Below are 20,825 nucleotides of genomic sequence, written 5' to 3'. Positions count from 1 at the left end.
TATGCCCTCATAATTCTCGTAATTACTTCAGATGCCATCAACGAAATATGACGACAATTTTCTGCTGCAAGAATGTAGTGAAGCTAAAATCTGATATTGATGTTGTTTTATTTTTCCTGAGGAGTAAAAAAGAAGTCATTAAGAGATCAGTAATTTATTGTCATTATTATTTTAGACATCGTTAAATCATCGAAGCAGGCATATTATTAAATAAACAAAAAAACCCTTGGCCACGTGACTAAGATATTGATTGAATATTTCAGCATTGTTTTGTCTTGTCACTATATACACACAAAAAAAGAAAACTGTATTTTGCAGGACGAGCTTCATAAATGCACTCCAAGCTTCATCGTAGACCATCGTACATGTGATTAGTGATACTTTTAAATGCGCAAGATTCATTGCTCTGTCCCCGTGTCATGTACAAAAATAGATCAACATTATTTCTCTGCAACCGACTGCATGGCCACTTGGTCTTTCACTTTGGCTCCCATATCACTATGTCCCCTTTTATAATAGTATTATTGGAGGCTCCATGTTAAAGGACAGATTGTTTTGCTACTAATAAATACTGCATTTTTCTGCATTTTTGTAACTTTCTCTGAAGGACAACTTTGATTTCATCTCTGTTGTTAGATTAAACTTTCCTTTAAAATAGTTCAGAAATTATCTTATGTCACTTTTTTCCATTTTGTTTTTGTTCATGTTTCTCAACACAGATATACATCAAAGCAACAATATAACTGCTTAGTTTTATTTAGCAAATACAGTGAATAAAACGGTCAGTGATACAATAATGCTGCAGTACCTATACGGAATATACGTACATAATATACTGAAGACTATTTAATTAAAAAGCTTATAATTTGCATATTCCAAGTAGGAAACCCTTGGAATTTTGAAATGAGAAAATCGGAGTGACCGAAACAAAGGTATAGGAATATCAGTCACAGCCACCTAATTATGCAAGATAGCTGCCATGACGTCATAAACTCATTACTCTTCCATTAGTTTGTGGAATAAACGAAAACTTTTTAAATGTCATGTTTTCGGTCAACAATTAAGCAACTTATTCAAACCCTATAGAGCTTCTCCTCCATAATCCATCGATGCCACTTTGTCGCAACTCAGCAAATGTTTGGTGTAAAAGAAATCGGTTTTTATTCCTTTTTATATCACGTCAGAAAGAAAAGAAATGTATATAATTAAGATTGTATGTGCAGGGTAACGGGAGACTTGAAAGGTCATGACTTTTACACCTTCTCAAATCTGAATGACTCATTGCATGCGGCTGTCACTCATATCACTGTTTCACGAAATAATCATAACATAGTTATGACCCTTTACAGTATTTCATGTTTCCTTATATAATAGATGCATGTCTGTTCTATTTTCACAATGTTATTAAGAGTTTAATAGTCGTAAGCAACTCTGGATATTACCATCAATCACTCCTATAGATTGTACTCCACCCCACATTCATCATGTATGAAAATGCAGACTTGATTAACAACAGTTATTGCGCATAGGTGAAACAGTCTTGTGCTTTATAGGTGGCCCATTTCCTCGCTATTTGAAAGAGCGATTAAAAGATAATGTTATTGCTAACCAAAGTATCAGATAACCGACACTTTAAGGGGGAGGGGTATTTCTAGGTAAGGAAGTGACGAGGGAGGGTTTTCACAGTCCCCAATGTTTTAACCACACGGCTGCAAGTGCACAATAATGACATGTGGGGTGCATGGGACCTGAACGAGGAAGCTAGTTGTCTGAATATATATAACCAAATTCGTTTCAAATAAGTAAACCTTAGATATAATGTGAACTAAAAAAATCAAACAAGTAACGACATGATAGAGGTTTCTTTACTGTAATTCCTTGAAACACGTGAAACCTTGAGATTCCATAACTTCCCCATGCTGACGTCATTATTGCTTGGTTATTGCAACATAAAGACAGTTTGTTGCGGGAGATGCATTCTATTTATCTATTTATTTATTTCATGGCCCCGCCCCTGAAAAAACCCAAAGTTTCTTTTTTTAAGTGAACATCAATTTTGGTGTGTATAGGACATTTGTTGGAGACTTATGCGGCAGTGATGTCACAACGTATATCTTGTTTGCACAGGTGGTTACTATTGACATCACTGTTTCATTAAAACATGTAGATCATTAACACTTTCATAACAATCTTCTTTCTTTTCTTTTCTTGTGTTTTTTTTTTTGGGGGGGGGGTCAGGATAATGATGAAACCGCTACTACCTAGTTTTCTTGATTTATTCACTCTCCCATTCTCTTTCTTTATTCTTCTTCTTTTTTTTTAAATCAAAGCCAGCTTCAACATGATGAGGAATCGCATGCTATTGTTTACCACTAGCCTACTATCATTATCTCGTCACATATTATTGCAATTAACCTGAGTAAAAACAATCATGTAAAATAAGAAAAAAGTTAAGCATATTCTTTCAGATATTCTCGTTTCTTCAAGTGATTTATTCTGCTCTACATCTAAAGGATTGTTGCAATGAGCACTGTAATATTATAGAATCTATATTCATTTCAATGAAGGCATTAAGGTATTCTATTTTGTTTAAAACGTTCTCAGTTTCTCGTTATTTAGTGATTGTAGATCCAAGATCGATGATGCTTCCTGTTAAGATCTAATGTTTGATATCCTATCAATTCTCGGGGCGTCTCGATGAAATTATATGTCATGAATTTAACATTCAGTGTCAAGATAATCAGCCACTAGCAGGCCCAAAGTAAGAAGCGAAGATTGCTACATGTCCTGCAACAAAACACAAAACAACAACAAGAAACCGCTATGTGACTGAAGCGCAAAGAAAGTATTGTACCTCTTTCCAAAGAGGAAGCAAAATCCAACCCCAATGAGTACCGCCCACTGCGCGTGCGCCTTTTAGAAGGGGCCTCACCGAAGCCCCCCGCTCAGAGTCGACTCCGCGAGCTCAGTGAGTGAGAGAGAGAAAGAAAAAAACTAAACCAAAAAACAAAGGCTTTGTCTCTACGTAACATACACAGACACCGAAAGCTTGGCCCTGCGAACCCATACCATTCGTCAGTGTGCACCCGTGCGGCTCACGCCTGGCACACGACAGGCACGCGAATGCACTCCCCATATCAAACTACGCGGTGCGACTTGTGTGTACGAAACCCCCACCACTATTGATTAGTATTCTGCTTGCATGGGAATCAGAATCGGGAACAGCGCTGCACCCACGACGACACCTACACATACACACAAGCGGTTTGAGAAGGGGACACTAGGCAACGACTCAAAGGGGGGCTGCTTAAAGTTTCGAGTATCACGTTAGAATAAGCAGTCAAACTTCAACTCCGAATCGAAGAAAGTTGAGTCCAAATAGTTTTGGTGTCGGACGGTCTCCGACAATTTCGTGATTGTTACAAGCCCCCCATCTTAACGCTCTTTTCTAGACCCAACGTCTGGTTTGGGTTTCGGGGGTGTGTGGAGTGCACTGGAATACAGAAAGCGGGCGACCACATAAGACAGCGAGCGGTACAAGCACAGCACCCCGACACGGGTTCACGAGCGGGCCTACTGCGGGAGCAAGCTGGCTTCGACTACGATGTGGAAGCGGGGATTGCGAAGAAAGACGCCCCGGACCGAGGTAGGCTTTCGCTGTGTTCACTCTCGAATAAATTTTGTGACGTAGTGAATTTTAGATGCGTTCGATGTCTATCAAATCATTAGGAGCTTTCGCAGTCACGTAATGGCATGCCTGCTCGACTTCGTTTCAGGGAGGTCTGCTCGAGTTGCACACTTTTCAAATTAAGATCGCCTCGTATTTTCACTGTTGTGTTGCTGCAGCAAGCTCATGTTTTACTCACAATGCAATATTCAACCGTTTTAATGTGCCATGAAACTACACAGCACGTTTTAGCGTATTATCAACATAACGTCTTGGATCAATGTAAGGTGTTTTCAACCCGCACTAGATCTAGATCGTTTCTGCACAGTCGCAACACTTGTACCAATGCGATCGCTCGCTCAATATCACATTTGAGTCTGCATACATAGTAAGCACTCAATTCCCCCAGCCAGATAACCGAGTGGTATAGTGGTACCTGCACGGGTTTCTTAGCTCTTAGAAGTCACTGGTCTGTGTACCCATCATGATTTAGTCGTATTTAAACAGCTCCCCGGTTTATCGGTACACGCATCTGCATTTTACATCCGTGAATGTTCTACTCGTGGATTTTTCATTTTGGATCACCTCAATGTTCGGCGTGTCTGTGATAGACTGTGTGTGGGGCAAAATGGGGGTACGGTGGCCTACAACTTGCTAAAATAGCAAGAGGTACCATGAGACAGGGCTGGGGTGTACGTGCACGGCAATGGGAACAAATTAGTCGGCTGCCATATGCCAGTTGCGACGAAAATTCTTTCCCAGTTCACCTTCGTCTACCCTCTCCCTCCCTCTCTCCCTCTCTTTATCTGCCACACCAAAGTGTACATGGTGTGTGCATCTATATAGTTCTACAAAGCGAAATTGCCCGGCTGGTGCGAATAGGCCCACTGCATATTGATCGAACGCGAAGTGTGTGTATATTGAGCCATATATTTTTTTTTTTTTTCCAGACAATTTTCTTCCGTGCGTGCAGGTCGAGTAGTGCCCCATCCAGCGGTGCTACTCCCTACATTCTTCCCCGTGCGTTGGACAGCGAGCCAGCTCTCGGAATATGGAAGGACACCCGTTAGTCTCAAAATGCAGCCCGTTGCAACGCCTTATTTGGTTTTATTTGGTTTTGTTTAAATGCATGCGTGTGTTTACGCTTATACATGTACATGTGCCCGTGTGTTTGCGTGTCTACTGACATAATCAAGAGGAACATTTTCACGAGAAGTAAATATTTAAGGAAACAACAATAACGACAACAACAATGCAGTGGTGAGACCATAAAGATCACCGATGTTGTTGATGTTGTTTTGTTTAAGGTATAGCTTTATATCATTTAAGTTGTTGGTTGTCAATCATTGCGAAATTGAAAAAAAAAAATCACGAGCTAAACAAACCTCAGGGATGTGTTGTAAGAATATGAAGAAAAGCCAATGTATGTATTTTTTTTTTTCCTTCGAAACTTATGAATACTTAAGTGTTACATTTTCTCACACTTTTAATAGACTAGGATGCCATCGCTGACTCACTCGTTTATTCCGTCTATTGTTTGATAGCTTTATGATAAGCTAAAATGAACGAAATAAATTTCAAAGGCATATATAAAAGGCATCTGTCCTATTTTCCTTTCTAGGATCTTAATATCCTTCCCGATTTGAAAGGAATTGGAAAATAAGCGATTGGACAAGTCAAGAGTCTGTTAAACAATAATATTTTCAAACATTGATTGTCAGTCTATTATATTAATCTCTGTCTGTGATTTGAACTTCAAACTGATACAAGCGAGGTCATTGACCCCACAAACAAAAGCATCGTGTTCATTCACGTTACTTCATGAAATGAAATCATATCGAAAACATACAAAAAATGCCAAAACTGTAGCTCACATCAAACGCTTCGTATTGTGAATCATGCACAAAACACGGGTGGAACAATGCGTGTAACAAGTGCGAGTTCATTCACGGCTTGTCACAGCAAGGAAACGGCTGTGTCGACAGACTATTTTGCCACGAAGCGGGTATCTCCTATTGTTCTGCGCGCATCGCCCGAACTGACCTTCGGAGTAGGAATATCTCGTAGATAAATACAATTTCTCCAACGTCGTGTTGCCTTTTTTCCCCTTCCGCTCTTCTTCCCCCTTTCGCTGGCAGGCACAGTCACTAATTGCAGAGCCCGTAAGCTCAGGTGACCATGGGCGGAAGGAGAGGTCCTTTGTTGGCAAAGATTGGGAAATGAGACGTTTATGTATGCATGTATGAATGTATGTATGAATGTAAATCGGTAAGTCGGTACTATCGTGGTGTACATTGTCGTGAGGCTATAAACGCAGAGCAAGTTGTCTCATCTCACGTATGGTAAGGGAGAATTGTGTGAGGTGCGTTTCTTTGAGAAATGGTTCCGCTATCGGATAAGGAAAGTATTTCAAAAAAAAAAGACAAAAAGAAACTGAGGAAAACTTATAGTAATACTCTAAGGTATAGGCGCATGTATATATACTCATTCGCACATGCATACACCACTGTCTTATCCCCAAGCCCCCACACCCCCCCCCCCAAAAAAAAAAAGAAAAGAAAAAGGAACAATCGAGCACAAATATCACGTTCGATGATCGACGTGCACTCGATGAACTTGCGCGATGTTTTTCTGCGCTTTGAAATCGGAAATGCAGAGCAAAGCAAATCCAAAGCAAATCCATTAAAGTCCACGCGGATTGCCATTAAAAGGAATAACGCTCGAACTGCCTGACGTGTTAAGAATGGATCAAAGATACAAGGGGTGCATGGATTTAGAGTGGTTTCCTTTATTTGTTGACACTGAGAATACACCAATACCCGCTTTAAGGCAGGAGAGCTGTTGCTGCTTCGTTATCTATTGGTCTCTCAAGTATTTTGCTCCGTATTTTACTTTCAATCATCATGGGAAACTAGCATGCGAGGAAAATGAACCGCTTTCCCGTGCAGAATTGAAACAAAACCAATCAGTCCATCCAAAGCATGTTGACCTCATCTTGTGTCCACGAAGTATACGTAAAGCAATGAACCCTTTCTGAGTCAATGAGACAAAATGTGCACAAATTTTGCACACAAACCTAAATATAGGTATAGTTTTTATAGGTGGCACGCAGAGGGAACATTAAGCAACTTAAATCCGCAACTTAACTCTTAAAATATGTTTGTCATATTGGTGGTGCTGGAAAGATGGAAAAATACAAGATGACTTCTTCTAAACGAATATATTTTATTTTTCAGCTGATGCCCTTATACACTTGGCCAACTGTAGCCCCATACAAACGTTTGCCCGCGCAAGAAACAATATACGAATGAGGTAGAATGTTGAAGGTGATATATAAGTGGTTGGTTCTTCAGTCATAAATTTGAGTCCACTTAGCTGCTCTTGTTTTGTCTCATGATGATTATGATTTCATCTTTCCTATCATTAAGTCTGTCTAAAGATTCATTAGGAGTCAGTGTATGTGCATGCTCACTTATTTTGGCAAAATATCATGCCTTGATTTACCTTTATGTTATTTAGTCTTATATTCAGCAGCGGGCGCCTGTTGAATTGATTAATATGGCAAAGATCACTATTACATTACATGTATTATATTTTGTTAACTTTTCATAGAACATAAACATACAGTCATAGCGTTGTATTTTATGTTCATAATCCATGGGATAAGCAAATTCAGTCAGCAATTTGATAAGCTCTATTGCACGATGATGGATCATTTTATGTTTGTGTTTGTGTAGGCCATTCTCTTGTGCTTACCTATGGCAGAATCTACATGCAAAGCAATCGATGTATAGAGACTCTTCCCGGGTTTTCGTGATAACCTTAAGGTGGATTATACTCGAGTATAAATATGATATGATGATAATAATTCTGTTTAGGGAGTACTGGAACTACTTTTTAATATCACATGATTGGGATTGACAATAATCAGTGAAGGTGAACACGTAGCAATTAAAGAAAACAGTAACACCGACCGTCATTGGTATCTTAAATTCCACACTTGATCGATAGGAGTATTTAGCACCGTGTGTTGGCTGTGTTTCGCCTATACGAGCAAGCGCTCAAGGGGAGCGCTGTATGTAAAAAGTATCTTTTTTTCCCTTGTCAAACGGCAGGTTCTTATTTAAGTCATTCGTTTTTATTTATGGAAAGAGGGGTAAGAGGAGAGAGAGAGAGAGAGAGAGAGGGGGGGGGGGGAGAGAGATACACAGAGAGAAACCAAAGATGACAGACCGCACCGTGCAATGTATACAAGGGTCCAAGTAACGCAGTTAACATGATTTGCTTCATAAACCAATTACCTGTCGGAAGTTATTAATAAGATGAGACTGTTATCGATTTAGGCCCCTTTTCGCACCATCTTTCCGACATCCCGTGTTGCCGTGGTATAATACACAGAAAGGGGCTCACGCCCAGCCTGTCGGCTGAACTGAAACTTCACGTAGAAAATTACTACATGTATTGTACAACAGTGTATTTACATCTTTAATCATCGTATTTTGACGGTACCTTCCTTTTCACTTTAGAGGGAAATCCGCACGATTGGAAATTGTGGATGGGAGGGCTGTTTGGACTGGCACATGCATGCAAGACAACGCCGGAGGAATTTACTTGACTTTACGTGCTTGTAGTTTATGTGTAAAGTGAGGTGTTTTTTTTTTTTGTCGGTGTTGTTAAATATCATCTTTTAGGATGACTATAAAACCGTGTTATGTGGACACAGCGGTATAAATCAAAACAAACCAACAAATCACTAGAATACAAACAAACATACAAATGTACATACACACACTCGAACATGTAACTTCAAAGCGATGACTGCATGAAAAAAAAAAATCGCTTTGAGTGATTCATTATCAGTGATTATACAACTTCCATTGCTTAGTGATCATGGAAAGGGTTGAACTTGAAATTGTTTAGAATGGCGAATCATTTGAGAACACTTTATTGCAGGTATGATAGGAACGTTCTTATTTGCTAATCGCCCTGAGCCCTGGGAATGTGTGTGTGTGTGTGGGGGGGGGGGGGTGTTGAGCTGGGGTGTGGTCTTGATAAGGTTCGACTAAAAAACACGGTGATGGTCCCTTCTTGTAATTGGTCACAAGCTTATTCCGCACGCTACCAACGTCTCAATTGTGAGTGTACCTCAGAATTTAGACGATATTTTTTTTTTTTCTCTCCCCAATGTTCATTTATATAGGACGGCATTAGAAGCAGCGAAGTGATACGAAAGAAAAGAGAGAGAGAAAAAAATCAATAAAAACTATACATCACATCACTTATCAATGCTAAAGTCGGTGGCATTTGTGACCTGTACAAGCCCTTTATCGAAGTTGTTCCGTCTTTAATGAGGCTGGGTTTTTTCAAAGTGATTGGGCATTTTCATATTATAGACCTGTCTGTGCATAGACTTGAGAGGTTTTCTTGTATCCGGATGCTTGGCAGGGCTCTATCAACTTAAAGGTACACAACAGATCAATTTCTCAGAGTTTGGATTTTATGGAAGTCACTGATGTATAAGTCAAGACGGATGAAGCGGCTTATATCTGTATGACTTGAAAGGTGTCATGTGTATTAGAATATGCATTTAGCATGTATATGTGTGTATCATATGCGTGTGTATATAATTATATGTGTATTTGTGCACTAGCTTGTTATGCATATTACTAGTATGGTATATAGTATATCTCTCTAGTTATCTCTCAAGTATACCTCCTTCAAGCTACCTTCACCTGTCGATCTCTCTGTCGTCTTTCTTATTGTTTGTGGGGTTTTATAGTATTGGACGTGTGTATGCTATCTACACCGAATGTTACGGATATAGGCACATAGACCTGAAAGGCAAGAAAATGGACATGGTCCGATTGTGGCTGTATCAAGGCTTAAAACATGATCACATCGCAGTTAGTACCAGTATTACTATATGCCAAAAATGGCTGTCATTTTATATTGCGTGCAAAAACAATGGACCGCAATCAAATGAGGTGTGTTATAGCGCAGTGCGGCGTCCAAAGCCAAAAATGAAAGTCATAAAGTAATGTACGACTGTCACACAATGATTAAGTCCCCGTAAATGTGAAATTGTTTATCAAATATTTACGCAAGAGGTACCACGTCGCCGGCTGAAATTCTCTGTTCTCCTCCCCAGGTCCAATTCTTACGTGCTTGTCTGCACTTTGGAATGACACTGTACCCCTTCCACTCTTATTAAAAATCGAGCGGATAAGGCGGAAAAGGGATGAGAAAAAATAAGAAAGGAACCAACGTATGTACCGCGAGGGTTACAAGCGTGTCTCGATTGATTTCATTTCATAACGGCAGTCATTTATTTTCTGTGCATTTGCGTTGAAACTTTAATGATCAGCACTAAACAGGCGGGAATCAACCAGTATACAGTGCGTGACCTCGGTTAGTGGTATACACTGCGCAGTCTCGTATCATGCAGTCTCGTGATGCACTTTTAGAACACTAAAAAACCGTCCAATCACAGGCTTTGTTTTCTACACCCCTTTTTGTTTCGCTCTCACACCAATGATCAGCACTGACGAAACGTTCCTTTTAGGCTTCACACAGATAAACGTTCTCCGAAAGACACGAGTTTGACATACTATCTAAAAAAAAAAGTGCAGTAGAATACACTGAATATTCAACACACTTGGGGGTTACACCGTGGCACGCAAAGTTGAATCAAACAGGAAATCAAGAACAAATTTCATGAATTTTCTCCGATTTACTTTGGTAGCTTTGGCATGACAATGTAATGGGGGTGGGGACGGTCTACTTTACTGATATAGATGTGGGAAGACAAAAGTCATTGCATAATCATCGCTCATTTGCCCGGCTACTAGTAGCTTGCCGGTAGTCGAAAATCAGTCAATACAGCATGCAGACATAGATTTCATGTTTGTTTATTTGTTTGTTCGTTCGTTCGTCCGTTCGTTTGTTTGTTTGTTTGTTTGTTTGTTTTTTAATCTCGCGAGCTCAAGCATTGCGCAATGACCATGCAGTGAATAATTCGCTTCTCAGTCACTGTCAACTACTTGCCCCCCCCCCCCCCATGTTTAATGTGCGATTCGGACACAGAAACGCCAAATCTCCATTGCACATTCAAACGCAATTCATCTTTTAAATGACGTGCCCAAATGGAATATCATGGAAGCGTGGGCATTACGAAGCCATCTAAGAGGTCATATACAACCAGGATCACTCTCACGATAACTGATATGAATATTCATGAGCGTGAAATTAGACACTCATATTATAACGCAAATGAGAGCAAAAAAGTGATCGGAGTGAATGATCGAGATGGGAAAGGCAAAATGACTTAAAAAGAGAACTGTATTCGAGATGCAAAGGTCAACGGCGTATAAAGAGATCAAGTGCTAGCAGTCGAGATCCTAAACCATTATGAGGTCATAACAATGAGTTTGCACGAAATAATGAATCACGTGTGACATGAAACGTCATTCCCCTTCACACCCCGACAACGACAACCAAAAAAAAAAAAGAAAGAAAGAAGAGAGAGAGAGAGAGAGAGAGAGAGTTTTTCCCTTCTTCTTCTTTTTAGCACCTTATTACCTGAGACTGTCAATCTGCTTTCACATTAATATTTCGCTGTTGGCATCTGTCAAATGAAAAATTCATATTATATTATAGTGATGGAAATTCTGACCTTCTCGATCATTACCACGAGTGAAGGGAGTCTGTTTACATTGTGATATCCTCTTGTTTTGCTAGATCATTATTATTATCATCATTATTATTATTATTATTATTATTATTATTATTATTATTATTATTATTAATGCTCTTTTATGATTATCATTTTTATCGCTATTATCATTATCATTATTATCATCATCATTGCTTTCATTATTATTTGTATTATTATTATTTATTTTTTTTTTTTTAGACCAGAGTTTGCGTAGTTGTGACAAATCTATCATTTCGACGAATGTCACGTATGTAATAGGTACCTTTGGCTACGGAAAATCACGTACAGATTCTTTCCCATAGAATGACCGTTTGAGAGCAAGGAGGAGTCAGATACGAGTAATACCGTACGCATTGCGTTTTATGGCAAATTATGAAAGTTATCATTAGCTCAGATGGGGGGGGGGGGGAATCATTGATGAGAACTCCGTTAGTCTTTTAAACAGATCCCAAATTTGAACTTTCGAGATTGCCTGTAAGCAAGGGGTGCCTCAACAATCCTGAGAGGCAACGCAGGGGTGCGCCTCCCCCCCCCCCTCCTTTCTACCTTACCCGCTTATATGCTCGGTTCGCCGCAGCTCCCGATACCATCTGGTACTCAAGGGGAAGATATAAATTGAAATGTGTGTGGGGGCCAGTGGTTAGTAAGAGAAGAGAAGAGAGAGAGAGAGAGAGAGGGAGAGAGTGGGGGAAGAGGTAGAGGGTCGGGGTTGAAATGATTTATGAGGCCGTGTAATATAGGCGCAGTTCTGAATATAGGCTTTGTATATAATGCATAAATAACATACGTCCGTATGATGTGTAGTTGAGGCTACATTATAGGGAAGATTGATGATTATCACTAAGGGGATGCGAGGGACAGTTTTTTTTTCTTCTTATAATATGTGTGTGTGTGTGTGTGTGTGTTTGTGTGTGTGTGGGTGTGTGTCTGTGCGTGCGTTTGCGTCTGTGTGGTAATGTATGTGTTATGTGTGTATTGCTGGGGTATGATATGTGACGGTAAATGAAGGGGGTACGGGGTAACGTGAGTGCGGTATGGGGGTAAGGAATACGTACTTGAAAAGTAGATCGATGATTGGCGGTAAATCAAACTCGCCCTTCTTTTTTTTGTCTTTTTCTCAGCAGGTCATATTCAAAGTGTTGTTGATTTACATATCATACGATTATGATCGGTGCCTTGAATACTGAGTACAGCGTTGGAAAACGACCGGCCGGAAATACCGCAATATTTCGTTTCCTTCTTAGGCCAATGAAACAAGAGATCATGTGATATGAGTGCAAGTTGAGTTTCGACAAGGAAATTGCCGTAGGACAGAGAGAAAAAACAACCATAAAACGAGCAAAATAAAGAGCTAACGTGTTGTTTTTAGAAAAACAGTAATAATCGTATTTTCGTAATTTCAAAATACTCGTATTCATAGTGATATAGGCCTATAACAATGTGTAAGCGCCAATGTTATTCAGCGAGTTATACATGTTATGCGATGCTGTTGCAATATGGTGCTTGTCGTCCATGTGCAATTATCAACAGCGTCATTAATACGTGTGAGCGTTATGAGAAAAAAAAGTTTCTCTTGTTACAATTTCCGCGAAAACAAAAAATTCAAACGAGTAAATACACTTCCCATTGGCAAGTCAAAATACAGTCAGTCTCCTGACTGTTATCAATTTCGAAAGGAAAATTCCCTCCAAATTGCTGTTTTGAATGAAAACAGTTATATTACCTTTTGAGAGTGCAAATAGTTCATGTTTTATTTCGCATTTCAGTGTTTGTCTTTTTTCTAATGTGATTTTGTGTCTTTGATGTATTACGCTGGAATATACGTATTCAAAGGTTATCTTGCCAAAGCATGGCCAGTAACATGATTTTGATATATAAAATTCTATATTTTTTGTATAGAAATCAAAGAGAGTGTTTAGATAATGGCAATCACCTCCTTTTTGCTTATTTGCTTATTAATCTTTTGACTTCAAGACGTTTGGCTCCCTTGTTATTTCATGTGGGATATTGATGAAACTTCTACTAAACTTACCTGTTTGCGTTTTCTATTAGTTCAATGTCAACTTCATATACATGGAGTGGTGTTAAACAGGGACTCGTATTAAGAACCATCCATTATATTTTTGCACTTTGAAAAGCACACCGAGCAAATTCCCAACGTCCTCTCATATACCATTGATATATACATTTTTAGCATTCAAATTGATTCTTCGGGCCATTCTGACAATTATAGTACCCTGATAAAGACAATAACAGTCAGTCATCAGAGTATCCCCCCCCCCCGCCATACAAAACGTTATAAGCTTCGGAAATGGGAGAGCATGAGTGTCACGATTGAATCTCATATATCATGTAGTGCATAATTATGATGATGTTCCAGAACCCCCCCCCCAAAAAAAAAAAGAAAAAAGAAAAAACCAACAACAACAACAAATAAACAAAAAAAAAACACACACAACAACAACAACAACAAACAAACAAACAATAACAAAACAACAACAAAAACAACAATAACGATTAAGTTATTTAGTATAAAAGCAAATGTGTTTTCAATACCGCACTTTAGAAAAACATTTTGTCAACATTATGGTCACATGAATGCACACAATCTTTATGATGAAACATGTCATCCGGTATATAGTCTTCTCATATATTAAGCTTGGTTGATATATTACTACGTTTGTTTGTCTATCTTACTGTTTGCATATGTTGATAAAGGTTTATCCATCCAGACTCTTTGACACCCTAAAGTTCTGACACAAATTGTGTTCAACGGATGAAATATTGAAATTTGAAGGGGGTTGTATGACGAATGACAGGTTCTACTTTCAATGCAATAACTCTACGCCGAAGATCAGCTCAGCGTTGTCTTATAGTATAATACAACAAAACCATACAAACAAAACCCCACCTCCACCAACACCACCACCACCACCAACACCACCACCTCCACCAACACCACCACCACCACCACCACCTCCACCAACACCACCACCAACACCACCACCAACACCACCACCTCCACCAACACCACCATCAACACCACCACCTCCACCAACACCACCACCACCAACACCACCACCTCCACCAACACCACCACCTCCACCAACACCACCACCACCACCACCAACACCACCACCTCCACCAACACCACCACCAACTCCACCACCTCCACCACCACCAACAGCAACAGCAACAGCAACAACTACAACAACTACACATTAACTGATGTTGTGTCACTCATGCAGAAAATAATAAGAAAGGAAATAATCCATCAAAGTGCATTGCCTGAAATCATTGTAAAAAAAAAAACAAAACAATAATGAAAATTTGAACCGCAGTTCTTAGTTTCTCAGATACCGTCAATTATGCAAATTTACACTTGCATGTATAAATGACAGGCGGATGAAAACAAATAAACAAACAAACTAACAAACAAACGTAAACGTAAACATGTGACATGGTTAGTATAATGGGAATAGTGCAAATATATTTTAAATGTATTTTATGTGTCAGTGATTGGATGACCCAAATTTGTTTTCCGATTTGTCCGTACCAATGAATGACATGTTAGTTATTAGGTCCTATCTTCATCTGATTTCGTCGTACATTTGCGCCTTCATTTCCACGAAAACGATGTTGTTAGTATAAATCAACAACCACTTTCTCTCCTCATTACCTCTCTATAACCTCCGTTTCAGGCGCTTAAATGGCACGATATCCCTGCAGTGCCCAGCGAGTGTTACAATTAATTATTCATTTTAAAGCAATTGCGTAATAACAATGATAATGTCAGATCTACTGCCTAATCTTCGGGAGAACCCTGTATAACAACCACCATAAACAAACGCACGACACTCACGCGATGATCACTGTTTGCGCATAGTATACAGAGATCCAGAGAATATGCCGTGCAATTAGCAAATTGCTGCCTGATGATGATAATATTGTCAAAAATATGCTCAATGATAATCTCCATTGGGCAATGATTGTTACACACACAGAACCCCCCACCCCCTACCCCATCCCAACAGGCCCTTCCACAAAATGTAGAAGGGAAATATATGGCGGGCCTCTTTGAGAGGGCTGCTGCTGTGAGATTCAGTGTGAGGATTTAATATTGTAGCACGATGACAAACCTTGGATTTAGAATAAATAGCATCTCTTTAGTACAGTGCAGGGTTAAACATGATACATCAAAATTGTTGGCAGAGTATATACCGCTTGGTTTCCCAACTCCAGCCTGTCTACGCGAAACACTCCAAAAGTATCAGACATTATGCTTGTTTAATCATGCACGTTTCGCAGTCCCGATCAGCGTTTAGACTTGTGTGCTTTGGGGTTTTATTATAAAGCTTTATATTAAACAGCACGTTTTGCCAATCGGATGAAGCTCAATAAGCCCCTGCTCATGAGGGTTATTGAAACTATTTTAGATTTTTGTAATATTACATACATAGTATGCATTTACCTGTGTGTGTGTGTAAGCTTGTGTCGATGTCGATGTGTGGAGAGAGAAAAAAAAAACAAGGAGAAGAAAAAGAATGCAAAGAAAGGACAGCTCAACTCCCATAAAACAAGAAAGAAACTGGACAGGTTTAGTGGCACAATGTACTATTTTATATGAGGGTACCTGGTGTTAAGGTCTCGGGTTATCATAAAGCACATCATTTGCGGGATCGCCTGGGATGAAGTTTGACCCATAAACTATCAATGAGAGTCGTGTTGCACGTCTTTCAATTTTAAGCGAATCGAAGAACAACGATGCCTGCTCAATGTCTAGTACGTATTCCGCACGGAGTAAAAGTTTGTTGGTAGGCAAACTGATATCAATAGTAAGAAACGGCTGGTAGGCAGACTAAGCGCGGAGGCCACAGATGATGGCAGGGTGTGCGGTGGTGGATTTTATGCGGGTAAGAGGCGGCCTCTCTCTTTTTTATTTCATAGAGGCAGCTAGGGGACAGTGTGTACACTACCCATCGCTCGTGGGGAGCACCTTCAGACCCCTAAAGAGGAGAATATTATAATGAGTTTCTGGTAGAGTTATATACATCATAGCGCACACACAGCCCGGCGGGTTAGTGATATAGAAAAAAAGAAACGTAATCACAATTACTCATAGACGATTTACATACTTTCGGCTATCTGAAAGAAGAAAAAGTACAATATGGTTTGGTGAGAGTACGTTGATAATTGTCCGTTTCATACGGTTTTGCAACTTGGTCATAAGTTGTCATGGTGCAATAGTCACATTTACGTGTTTACATCATAATGTGCGTACAGCCATCAGGCGGGTAGGCCAGGAGATGTAAACACGATTGTAATCACCAAAACAATGCGTGCATATATACGCTCAAGAGAGATTTTCGAAAACATATGACATGATGGGGGTACGTTGAGGATTCCTTTTTCACAGAGTTTTGTACCTCAATCGCAAGTTGTTTTGAAATCGTGACGGCACATTTTGATGAAAATGGCAGCCATGACTAATCCACTTCCCTCCGTTCACATTGGAGCGTAGCCTCCCACATGCTTTACATACAGGACTGGCCATGTAAACCTTGACTCCTAAGCCAAAAGCGGTGGAGAAAGTTCCAATCTTATATTTCGTGCCGTGTCATTCGAAGTAGAAATCCGAGCAAGATGTAGTACGTTATGTGAAGAATACAACGTATACATTCGCATACAATTTAAGTTGATTTTAACAATATGTAAATGGTTATTCTGTTTTAAGTTGGGTTGCGTGTCGGTTTTTCTTTCAGACATTCAGCCGAAACCTGGAAGTGGTGTGTTGGGGTTAGACACCACCACATGCACACCCCTTGATGGTTTCTGACGCGGCCTTAGTCTGATGGCGCCAAAAATTTTGGCGTCTTGACACACTCGTCTGAGCGTCACTGTATCTTCCAGACGGTATACAGACGGAACGTGTGCTGTGCGAGTCTGAGACGTCAGATCTTAGACGAATGCGAGTGGAAAAGTAGATGGATAGGAACATATGGAGATGAGTTGATTGATTGACAGGTAGATAGATGGATGGATGGATGGATGGATGACAGAGAGAAAGAGATCGAGCGACAGACAGAAGGAGAGAGAGAACGAGGGAGAGATTGGAAGAAAAAAGGGGGAGGTGAGGGACGAGGTTTGTGTGATATTGACAAGTAAATGTATTTGTGTGTGTGTGTGAGTGTGTGAGTGTGTGCGTGTGTGTGTCTTCATAAGATAGGAAGGCATTTGTAGTCTTCAAAGAAGATGTAATTATGTAATGTTAACAACGACAACATCATACGAAGATGAAGTGAGCATATGTCTTGAGAATGATAGCCAAAACTGTAGCGATCATTGTTTTCGTCTTCAGAAGATGTGAAAAGAGTTTTTGATTCAGGACTTAGGCTTGTCTTTTTTTCATTCATTTCTTTCCCTCTTTTTTTTTTTTTTGAGAAGGATGGGTAGGGCAGATTCGGGATGTAAAGAGGTGTGTTTTTCACCTTCGCGCTTGTCTCAAGCAGCAAATCGGAACAAGACGAAACAAAGCACAAACAAAAACATGTTGAGTGGCAAGAGGACTGGGTAAGATGGACATCCTTTGATATCATGCCCTGAGATTCGAGGTGGGGTGGTTTGGAGGGACTAAAGATGAAAAAGAGGATTTGATCAAAAGATGCGTGTGTTTGTATGTTGGGGGGGGGGGGTTGTTGTAGCAGCAACAACAGCAACGGCAAGACTTTGCAGGAGATTGCGGGAATCAAACGCAGCAACGTACTACCGAAAATCTTCTACTGCCTCTCCCGGTTATTTCTCCTCCCCTCCCTCCCTCCCTCCCTCCTCTCTTTACTGTTTATGCTCCAAGCCAGCGCACGCGAGCAACACCATATCAGGACGGTTGAACGTATACCCGCCATACCTCCCTGATTACAGGATGCAGACGGGGGGCAAGTGATTGCATAAGAGAGTCGAGCAAGGCCCGAGGAAGACGGCGCATTTCATCGCTGAATGTAAATCGCCTGGCGATTTTATCTGGAAATTTGCCTTCATGATTCGCATCCTATATAGCTGATGAAACCACTGGCGGGTCGGCAGGTCTGCAATGTCCTCTTCCCTCGACCATTATACTCTAAGTTGATATTCACATGCATTTGCTCTGGTGTATCATAAGAATAGTCCTGATGATATTGGGTAATGATGATATGAACATTTCCAATGTCACAGTTCTGGGAAACTCTCTTCACCCTCTCAATCTTTTCGGAGGAATATACGACACTTCTTCCCCTCCCTTCCTTCTCTCCCCTTCCCCTCCTTCCCACGCAAACGGTAATGTATTATCCTTCAGCAGGGCAACCAATGGATTTCCATGTAACAACAAATATGGGCTTGCGTACCGACATATTATTGTACAATTTCGAGATGATTATTTCTCTTTTGACCATTTCCCCCCTCCTCTTCTGTATCCCCTTTTCATCATCATCGTCGTCGTCGTCGTCGTCATCATTATTATCATCATCATCATCATCATCATCATCATCCCCTTCTCCATTATCATCATCATCGTTATCATCAGCTGTCTCATCATCATAGTAATAACCACCACCTAAAGGGTGCAAACTGATCAAGGTGATCAACACTTCGTATGACCATTGCACCCTCCCCACCCCCTCTCGATATCATTAATGGGCTAGTAGTCTCAACTACCTCTGCAAATATGTTTGGGAGGTGAGCTAATTTTGATCGAAACGGTTGACACAAGTCCACAGACTTTATAAATACCCTGTTTTATCTAAAGTGGTTTAAGTGTATACTATACATGTTTGTGTTTTACCTACATGCATTGAAGACGGTCACGCATAATCAAGATGGCATTCTGGTGAAGATTGGTATGCGTTATCTCCTGGAGCGTCTAAGCTTCCTCAGAAAACATTTTCATCTGTTGTCGTAGAAAACCGTCATAAAATTCTGAAGTGATATCATTTTGGTCATGATGAGTGTACGGAGAACCGTGGTGCTTGAGGTCGGATTCTATCAGGGTTCTTCGTCCAGCACCCATTTGTCAAGGTAGAGAACACGCATCGCCCCTCGCCCCCCTCCTCCTCCTCCAATCACCCCCTACTCCCTCTCCTCTCCCCCTCTCCCACTCCTCTTCACTCATAATGAGGAGCGAGCCGCTGCACCCATCGAAGGCGGTGAGGTGAACCAGTGACGGTCGGCCAGGGTCTACCTGCTACAGGCGTGGTATACTGGCACAGGGGAGACAACGTACCTCTGTACGCCATGCCGCTCCCTCCGTAAAACCACATCATTTGCCATCATGGTGTACTTACTCCCTCCCTCTCTCCCTCGTATAAAGATGGTGTACTATATTGTATGCTCTATCACATACCAGAAAGACGTACTGACAAATCTTTATTCACTCTCTCATTGTGAAGAACCTCATTGTACCTTAACGCTGGTCTCAGTCTGATATAGTTTCATGAGATTATGTTTTCTCTTTTCCTTGTCTACTTGGGTACTGGACGTTCGGTGTTTTTATCCTTTTTTTTTCGGATGTAATCCTTTGCCTTGAAGTATTTTCCTCACCGCGGCATCGAATAATTTCATGTAGTCCTCATCTTCAATCTTTAATCCTTTTACTTTCTTTCCTCTTTGAGCACGGGAAATGACATCTTAAAGTGATGTCGGACGATTTCGTCATGAACTTGAGTCTCTGTGCCCTAGATGGTTTGAATAAAGTCATTAGAAATTTGGCGCTCGTATGAGAAATGTCGAAGTGCGCGTTGGCCACCTTCCTCACTCGATCGCGAGTCCACTGATCGATCGGCTGTCTGGCCGATCGATACCGATATCATGCCCAATCAGCCAACGCGGAAGGCTACCGCATGAACATGAGGAGGTGCAAAACCAATGACCTGAGGTATACCGATCGCTGGTAGTCCGCATTTTCTGTTTATCTATTTTTTGGGGTTACTTTTGGCTCTCTTTCTGTGAATGTTCAGTCCCCTCCCCTGTTAACGGATTGATATTTAATGTATTCGTAAATGTAGAAAGGATATATCTATCTATCTATCTATCTATCTATCTATCTATCTATCTATCTATCTATCTGTTATGTCTATCTCGGGGCTCTTTTATTGCGCGAGTATATCCTACGTAGCATTCTGTTATAATCAAGGTTTGTACAGGTGAAGATCAAGAGGAGAATGGACACACATGAAATGAAGAGGTCCGTACCAGCAAAATTCTCTACCTTTTAACTCGCTTTGATATTGTAAAGAGGGTTTTGATGAGCTTCTCCTGCGGTTGTGGGCATGGAATTAAAAGGGAGAGAGAGAGAGAGAGAGAGAGAGAGTGTGTGTGTGTGTGTGTGTGTGGCATTTTAAAAATAAGAAATGAACAAACAACAACGACAAACGTTATAAAGAGACGACACCTGTTAGATTTGCCCCAGCCTGA

General features: G+C 40.5%; 1 protein-coding gene across 1 annotated transcript in view; it reads left to right on the top strand.

The window, feature by feature from the left end:
- The first annotated feature begins 3,283 nt into the window (after positions 1–3,283).
- Positions 3,284–20,825, top strand: part of LOC140233700 (nucleolar protein 4-like) — a 65,162-nt gene continuing 47,620 nt past the window's right edge. Inside the window, exon 1 of the mRNA XM_072313799.1 lies at positions 3,284–3,646. Within this exon, the coding sequence (XP_072169900.1) occupies positions 3,605–3,646 (42 nt within the window). The 5' untranslated portion in view covers positions 3,284–3,604. The remainder of the gene's footprint in view (positions 3,647–20,825) is intronic.

The sequence above is a fragment of the Diadema setosum genome, chromosome 10 (genome assembly GCF_964275005.1).
Source record: "Diadema setosum chromosome 10, eeDiaSeto1, whole genome shotgun sequence".
In the NCBI taxonomy this organism is placed as follows: domain Eukaryota; kingdom Metazoa; phylum Echinodermata; class Echinoidea; order Diadematoida; family Diadematidae; genus Diadema; species Diadema setosum.
The sequence above is the reverse complement of the archived record's forward strand: the minus strand, read 5'-3'. Positions and strand labels throughout refer to the sequence as shown.